Source organism: Erigeron canadensis, chromosome 3 (assembly GCF_010389155.1).
Source record: "Erigeron canadensis isolate Cc75 chromosome 3, C_canadensis_v1, whole genome shotgun sequence".
Lineage (NCBI taxonomy): Eukaryota > Viridiplantae > Streptophyta > Magnoliopsida > Asterales > Asteraceae > Erigeron > Erigeron canadensis.
This window is the reverse complement of record NC_057763.1, coordinates 40621914-40631102: the sequence shown is the minus strand read 5'-3', so window position 1 is coordinate 40631102 and position 9189 is coordinate 40621914. Positions and strand designations below refer to the sequence as shown.

At 33.6% G+C, this 9189-nt stretch overlaps 1 protein-coding gene across 1 annotated transcript; it reads right to left on the bottom strand.

Annotated features, from left to right (window-relative positions):
• Window positions 1–207: 207 nt before the first annotated feature.
• LOC122593919 (nuclear pore complex protein NUP62) lies at window positions 208–6869 on the bottom strand. Its single transcript, XM_043766381.1, has 9 exons — window positions 5538–6869; window positions 4464–4551; window positions 4077–4155; window positions 3753–3875; window positions 3522–3599; window positions 2442–2545; window positions 1942–2029; window positions 1568–1666; window positions 208–541 (listed from the first exon to the last, which is right to left on the bottom strand). Exons 1-9 carry the CDS (start codon window positions 6769–6771, stop codon window positions 446–448), a joined length of 1989 nt encoding a protein of 662 aa, XP_043622316.1. The 5' UTR covers window positions 6772–6869; the 3' UTR covers window positions 208–445.
• Window positions 6870–9189: the final 2320 nt, after the last annotated feature.

Sequence of the window (9189 nt, the reverse complement as noted above, 5' to 3'; positions counted from 1 at the left end):
CTACTAAATAATTAAGAATTCTTAACGATTAACTAATACATATACTAAATTACTAATAAGTAATGCGTATCATCAAAGAGCAAATTAAACCAAAAATTCATGTAAAGAGAATTTTATACAGCAACAAGAACAAGCTGTCATCAAAATGTAACAAAGCAATCAACCATGGCACCATGAAGAAAAAACCTATACCCTATAAATCCAGTATGAAAACTCGGAACTTCATGCATCAAGAACAATAAAGTCTGAGTAACAGGTTATGAATTCACATATCCAAGTCAATTGATTAATATAAGTCAAAAACACAGAGGACTGGTGCATATAAGGAGCCCCAATCTTGATGCTTGATCTAGCAAACTGGTTTCACCAGCATTTGACATCACTCTATTTTTCAGTTACGTTACTAGAATTGAAATCCACAGATTTATACGACAAGAAGATACACTTATCGAGTAAGCCAGAACTTTGGACCTATCAGCTCTCGATCAGCAGCAGAACCTTGCTTTGCCAGTTTTTGAATGCGTGAAGAGAACTCTTCGGCCTGTTGGACATTATGACAAATTATCAGCATTGCCATGATGCATTAAAAAGTAGATAACACTTGCAATTATGATGGATGGATTCATAGATCTCAGTACGATTCCCTTTAAAAAGGAAGTATGAAAGTACTTGCCAGGCAGGTTGAAGATGTTGGTTGAAACGAGCAACTTTTTAAATACAAGTCAGGTCAGGTTGATCCGCCCCAACACTTGGATTTAAATAAAATAACTTTGAAAGTTATAATTATCAGAGTACACCTTAGATACATATTGACCTGTAATAAGTAGTCAAGGTATAACTTTTAAAAGCAGGGATACTAATACTACCTACATCAAACCTATTTTTAGGTTTGAGTGGTGTCACCTCTAGCAATCTAGCATCAATGGAAGACGATGCCTGAAAGCCACAAGAAAATGAAAGGTTCCTTGGAACAAAAGATGGCAATATGGGGGGATCAAGTGAGTGGATAACCGGTAAAAAATTGTTTGTGTCGATACAGGTAATTTTTCATGCTGGATATTACTGGGTACGTATGGTTATGCGAGAGATATCGAATAGGTAAGGTTGACCGAATCAATAATATTGTTTATTACATAGTGTCAAATGTCATCTCATAGATTATACTGTTTCATATCATAATTTAAACTTCCTAATATGATTAAAAAGGTTTAATGCATTTAAACAAAGTGGTTTACGAGGTTTGATGCATACACGTTATACTTTTAGCAACTGTTGACATGTTTCCTTCTACGTTGTTTTGCTTTTACCCACTGGACATAATACGCATTAATCCATATTAATCTGTTTTAAACTCTAAAGTAAATGGGTAAAACTGCCTAGTAACTGACTTCTAATTCATAGGCACTTGTAAAAATTAACATAATAACACTATATAAGCAAATACCAAGAGTGCATTACGATTTATGAAGCATCAGCCAAATTAGATGGATAACAATAAGTTATGCAATCCAATTCCTTAATGACAAAACAAAGAAGAGATGAATAGAACATCAAGTACCAATCTAACCTTTTCATCGATCCACATTAATGAGCTTAATTGATTGTTAAGGATCCGAACAACGACATCCAGAGGGGTCATACCATCGGTTCCTTCAAGTTCTCCAGCCTATAGGAGATACAAACATAGTATACCAACATCAACCCAAAGGTATATTAGCAAATGTTGAGGTAGGAATTTAAAGCTTCAATTTGCCATTGAATAACTACTGAAAAGATGCATTAGATAATATTTGATTTTTATCTGAACAGTCATTCAACAAGATTTGTGAGAGCAGGAATACATCAAATTTGGAAGTCAACTTTTCAACAAGATCCGTTCCCTAATATTCTCTTTTGGGAGAAGAAAAAGTGGGCCTTACCGAAATTTCAATAAAAACTAACCTGATTGGCATTAAGAGTCTGAATAACAGACTTTATTTGTTCTGTCATCTGTTCCATCTCTCTCTCAACAAATTCAGCCTGCTCATACCTGAATTTAGAGAAAGGAACACAAATATTCAAATTTAGTTAAAGCATGTTTACTTTTTCTGGAAAAACATATGTACAAGCAGGACAGGAATAAAAATGAATTTCCATTTCAAATTATGTAAATTTTCACATTTACAGATTATGTTACTTATCCACTTCAAAAATGATACCAATCAAGAGCTAAAAACTATTAAATGAGTAACTAAATAGATCATCGTGCGTTCAAACTTCTCATGACAAAACTGCTTAAATATAAGGATCATCATCTAATCCAACTAATAACCATTAGTTTCCCTAAACTCTGATTTTAGTATAAAATAAATAGCAACCCAAGGTACACATCTTAACAAAAGCTGAATTACATGACCAACATAACATATGATACATTTAAAAAGTTAAAGGTATTTGCTCACATTGCATCCCTGGTCGAAGCTACTTCATCATCAAGAAGTAGACCATGCTCGTCTTTGTATATTCTCTCAGCCTCTTCTTCCACACTTTGTAAGGACTTGTCAACCTAAGAATTGTCTCAAGTCATAGGAAGTAGTAACTTGTCACTATCATGAAACTCAGATGTAAAAAGAGGAAATCCAAATTTGAAAAATAAACTGATTCAGATTTGCTAAAGGTAGATAAAAACGCATATCATAGAAAACATCCAAATACTCGTAATCTTGCATATCATGATCACCCTATTGCACTAATGAAGGAGATTAAGTGGAGGCATGTAACTTTCAAACAATTAAATATAAGTCATTCAAAACTGATCTAAGCATACAAGACCCCTCGTTACAAACATTATATGTTGAGGAAGTGATGTCTCTTAAAACTAAAAACTGAGCTAAATATTTCAGGTTCCGATCAACTCTTAGCAAAATTACCTCAAAGAGACCTTGTAAAACATTCACAAATACGTTAGTCGAAAAAAGTTAGCACCTCAGACTACCACAATGTAGAGGCTCTAGTCGTAAACTCCAACTAATATGTAATTTTATATAACCATAATCAAACTTCCAGTTAGCTTTGGCATTAACAGGTATCCTTTTAGTTGCATAAAGTGTACCAAACCCTCCTTTTACATTAGACATGCATGGAGGTATCAGTATCACCATGTATCTAGAGTCCAATACTTCCAACTTAATTTTGAAATTATACTAAATGCAATGCCTCTTTATGGGTCACTTAGGTAACGCAACACATATTTTATGGTGTACCAATGATACACTGCCCACTGAAAACTTTGAAGCTTCTTCCACGATGACGATGACATGGCTATTGTGCAAATAAGCTTTTACAGATATAAATCCATTTATAAGAGAATCCTGTTTTACCCGAGAAGCAATTCCTTGCATTCAGATTCTGTAGTTATCTCCATAGGAAAGGTGTGTTGTTTTTAGGTAGAAGACAAGCAACAATTTCAAATTTTAAGTATGCACTTATACGATTAAAATATTATACACATAGAATAAAAACTAAAACCCTTGTTAAGATACCTCTTGTTGATGAGTCTCAATCAGCTCTAACTGTCGCTCAAGGTTTGATTGGGTCTCAACAACTTTTGCAACTTCTGCCTGTGCAGAGAAAAATACAGCATAAATGGGGGCGGCAACAAAGAAACAAGTAAACATCTCAGACTATCTTTGGTTTATTGGAAGTCAAATGGCCACTAAAGAAGGTTTACTGAGTTGAAATTATGCTGCTTAAGCATCAAAGAAATGTCTTGCCTCTAGTTTGAGAAGAACATCCCGGTTCTGCAAGATTCTCTTGTCCCACTCAGCTATAGCATTAGCTTGTTTTCTGAACTTGCCAGTCCGCTCCTGGAGCTCCACATTCCACTCCTTGATGATCTTTTAAAATAAGTAAAATAATTAGAATCAAGTCATTTAACTAACCCCTGGATGCTGAAAGATCAGAAAAAAAAAAAAAACAAAGAAACCATTGGTTCGCAAAATAGGGTACACAGACACCAAGATGAATTAATTACGAAAAACGTAAGAAGTTAATAGGATAGAAAGGGAAAGTATCGACTTGTATGAAACTATGAATACCTCTTCAACGGTCTTTCCAGTAATTTCAGATGGTAATTTCGGCGCGGAGACTACAGGTGCATTGACACTTGTAGTAGTCCTGGTGGCAAAATAACAAGAGGTTTGAGATCAGGCACTGTGTATACCAGAGAGGAATATTGTAATATGAAGTCAAACATAATACTGACGATATCAGCCAATATATTGTAATGTCAAACTCTAACGTGCCTTAACAACAAAACAAAATTTGCAAGTAGTAAATTAATTGGCAAGCGGAAAGATCAGATCCGTTTTTCTTATAAGGATACATATAAGGTCACTTTAAAACTATATTTTCAAGAATATGCTTGAACACCAATAATGAATTATAAAATAAATTTTGTTCCCAAGGTTATAGTGATAACTGACCCACTACTGGAAGAAACGACAAGCGCGGATGATGATTGAGCAGTAGTGGCTGTAATAGTCGAAATGGTAGTTGTTGAAGCAGGAATGCCTGTTTAATATATGTATACATGACATGAGATTAAAAATGAAGACGGTCCACAATAAATCACACCGTTAAAGGATATGAATTTTATAAGCCAGATAAGAAGTTTAATGTCATCAATGTGTCCTCTTTACCAATTTGATTACAGAAACATAAACCTTCTGCTGAAAATTCCATACATGTGCAAACATACAAAAGCTATCATTGATATTAAGAAATTCTTATTAGTCAAAAAACATTTAGGGGATTGTGTAAATTCACAAATTAGCATTCACATGACAATAACTAGCGAGATGCTTTGTGAGTTTGTGCATTGCCATCTAGACTCTAGAGACAAGGTAAACGTAGGTTTGTTTATGCATTGCATTGCTAAAAACACAGACCATCCTTTTATTTATAACAATTTCTGTGAGTTTAATCCTAATTTATAATTGCTAGAAAAGTCAAAGTACTTTTAAACTGGTAAAAGTTATGCATTTTACGCGGTGTCAACGGAAAGGACTCAACAACATGTACTAGGCCCCCTAAAACTGATCATGCGAGTCTTTCTTTTCAACTTATCATGTCAAATCCAGAATTCTGAAAGCAGGCTTTACCTTATGTAAGAAGATTAAATTATGTAGGCATGACTTAGGATTTTAAGTTATTTATTTAACTTGTTGGTATGGGACCGTTCATGGGAAGTCAGTTATCCATTTAACATCCTTTTCTATATTTTACTAGAACTTCCTACATTTACATGGCTGCAATTACTTCAATGAGTTAACACAATCACAAAACAAGTTCATAAACTTCACCCCTAACAAATGAAGCCTCTGACCATCTGAACACTCTTTGACAAAGCAATACCTCACTAATCATATAAAAGTTAGGACCTCACTAATCATGTTAAAATTAGGACCTCATCAAGCATTGCTATATAATTTGATACGCAGCCATTCAATAACATATATAAATTACAAAAAAATGACAATATATACCAACAAACTCACCCAAGAAAGAGGTAGCAGCTGTGGATTGTGGCTGTGATGCTGATGTAAGAGAACCCGAAGTTTTAGCAGATGTTTGAAATCCCAAGAAAGAACTTGTCGTCCCCGTTGAAGTAGAAGCAGCAGTAGTAGGACTCGTAAAAGTTAGCACAGATCCAACAGGTGTCGCAGCTGTGGTGGTACTAGCAGAAGAAGTTACACCAAATCCAGTAATTGCCTGTGTGGAAGTCGTAGTAGTAGCTGCAGATGAAGTTACACCAAATCCAGACAAAGCAGGTGTCTTGGTTGTAGTAGAAGCCGGTGATGTCACAGCAAATGCAGAAAAGGCGGGTGTGGAAGATGTAGTAGAAGCTGATGATGTCACAGCAAATGCAGAAAAGGCGGGTGTGGAAGATGTAGTAGAAGCCGATGACGTCACACTAAATGCAGAAAAGGCGGGTGTGGAAGCTGTAGTAGAAGCCGATGATGTCACGCCAAATGCAGTAAACGCAGGTGTGGACGCAGCACTAACATTAGCAGTGGTAGTTCCTGCGGTAGAACCAGCTTTCAAACCAGAACTCAAACTCGGAGACAACTGCAGCCCGGACGAGGCAGACGCATTCGCAAAAGAGAAACTAGTAGCAGCAGGAGCCGAACTGGTGGAAAATGAAAACGATGGCACAGCAGAGGTAGATGATGCAGTCGAGAGCGAAAAGGCAGGAGCTGCAGAAGAAGTTGAAATAGCCGCAGCGGTTGTAGCATTGAATAACGAAAATCCTGGAGCAGAAGATACATTCGTATTCGTAGCAGTCGATATCGAGCTGCTAGTAGGTGTCCCGAATGCCGGAAATGCAGATGGTGTAGTTCCAAATGCAGTTGAGGCAAAACTAATACCAGTACTAGCAGTTGTCGTTGTTGCGAACGGGGAATTTGAATTAAAGTTAAAATTAGTAAGAGTATTATTATTAGTAGTAGTATTTGAAGGAGTACCGAAAACAGAACCTGAACCGAAAATAGATGGAGTGGTGGAAGCTGAAGTGGAGGTACCGAACAAAGTGGAGCCACCAAACGACGACGTACTGGCAGAAGAGGTAGTACCGAAAGCGGGGGTGGAGGCAGCGCTGAAGCCGAAAGTAGGGTTAGGGTTTGTGGAAAGTGAAAATGGAGATGAGGTTGAAGATGACGACGACGATGATGATGCGAATGAGAATGGAGATGTCGACGAGGATGTTGTTGAGAATGAGAAACCGCTTGCCATCGGTGACGGGAATTATTGGATTATTATTTTATTTTTTTTCTTATTACAGTTTTGAATTGGGGAAAGTGGGAGGGATGATGAGGGTTTATTCAGGGTTTGCTTTTTGTTTCGGGTCAGGTGTTATTATTGTTATGATAACTCTGGATCTGGATTCTGTAACCCAATTTTGAATCAAAGAAACGTCCACTCGTCCAGCCCACTTCTTTTCTGATTTAAACTTTGGGTAAATAACGTTTTAATCTTCTAATTTTAACATAATGAGTAACTAGATTATGACCCGTGTGCATATCAAAGAAAATTTAAATTAAAAGACTGGCCAATGATCTCTACATGAAAAGTGAATGTTTTACCATTTGATATATCGGTAATGGTTAGTTGATTCTTAAGGTAGGTTATTTTATAATTTTTTAAATAGCATCTCAAAGAAAAAAAATGACATTCAAATAAAACTAAACAACCACCAAATTAATACATATCGTTCAAAACAATAACAATCAAGTGTTGAAAGTTTAAATGTTAAACGGTTTCCAATAAGTAATAAATACGAAAAGTTGAAATAAAAAATAAATCTTTTGTAACATTTCTTTGTAGACGACATATTTAGTCATGCTTGTTGTTTTCTTCACGACCAAAACATTCAATCTTTTTTTGCTATTTAAACGTGAAACAACGACATATAGTTGTTTATGGCTAAGAGTTCATTTCTTTAAAAATAAACTTATTTGGGATAGTAACTGGCCCTTGCTCTTGTTTATAGTCATTGTGAAGCAGACAACGACAAAAAATTGTCTTCTTTGAAGTCTAAACGAAATTTTACGATCTGAAGGTATCACCTTCATTTTAGGAATGTGGAGAATATCACAGTTATGACTTCCGGTTAATATTTTAGCATCAATAACATGTTTACCAAATTTCCTCATTTGCATTCCTGTTCCATTGCACAACCCATTTGCTTGGTCAATGTTTGAGTATCTGAGATCTCTCCCAACGGAGTGTCACAGGGTGACACTATTGTGAGGAACGTGTCACGAGCGTATTACCATTTTTTTCGTCGCCAACTCGCCATGATAAATACAAAGAGAAGTGTGTCACCCAAAAAACAATGTGAATTTATCTATATGATGCGTATCATACTTACTTTGTTTTAATTAACACTAGATTAAACTCATGTGTTGCATGATAAGACAATTAGTATGATAAACTTTGATGAATATACATGTTATTTGTATAATTACTTATTAAGATAGTAATAAATTTTATATAAAGTGTAATTATTAATAGATAAACGTAAAAGGAAGTTCAATTTAAATACATAAAACTTTAACAAATTGGTTATTATTATTATTAGTTTATTATCATTATTTCTTGATGTATCTAATAGTAACCACTATAATTAATCTAAACATCTATCAAATATCAACATATATAAGTATAATGTTTTTGTTAGACCATTCATGTATTTGACAGCTTGATAGTTCTAGTAAAATGAATGAATTACCTTTTGTGATCAAAACTTTAACTTATTGATTAACTTGACTAAATCACTATTTGAATATTAATACAATAAAATTATAAATTATAATAAAAAATAAATAATATATAATAATAATAATAATATAAATATAAAACATAAATATGTATATAAAATATAAAATTTAAATTAACAATTAAGACGATCATCAAGAAATTTACTACATATATAGTTTTTTTACTGTTTAATTATTTATTTATTAATTAATGATGATTAGGATAAAAAATAATTTTTAAAGGAATAATTAAAATTAGAAAATTAATGTAAGTATGACACCTAATAAAAAATCCTACATGACATTCGGTCATAATTGTCAACTAATCAAAAACTATCATCTTTTAATTATATAGAGAGAAGCATTGGTATATTTAGTAGTCAAATAATTTATATTTTATATGCAAAAATTAATTCAAAATATGGTTGTATGTTAACTCAAAAAATTCTAGTTGTTATATGAAAGCTTAACACTTGTAAAGTTTTTTTATTAGTCATTAACTATTGTTTTAACACATGATTAATATCAATTTTTTTCCAGCTAATATACCATTATATACAAGTGAAACTTCATTTGAACAATTTTTAATATAAAAAATTAATACAATGTCTAAAAAGGTAACCAATCTTAATTATTAAATGTATTATTATAATGAATATGTGTTAATGCACCTCTCTGAATTTTCGCATGTCAAAGTACAAATTTTGATGCACCCAAATAACTAATACTGACAGCCCTAAAGAATGTCTTTAATTAATTGAAATATAAAATAGTGAAGAAGATATAAGAAATATAGTAAAGAATAAATGTTGTTTATAGTAGAGGTGAGCAAAAACCGAACAAAAAACAAAAAAAAAAAATCAAAAAATCCGAACAGAAAAAACAATGGTTT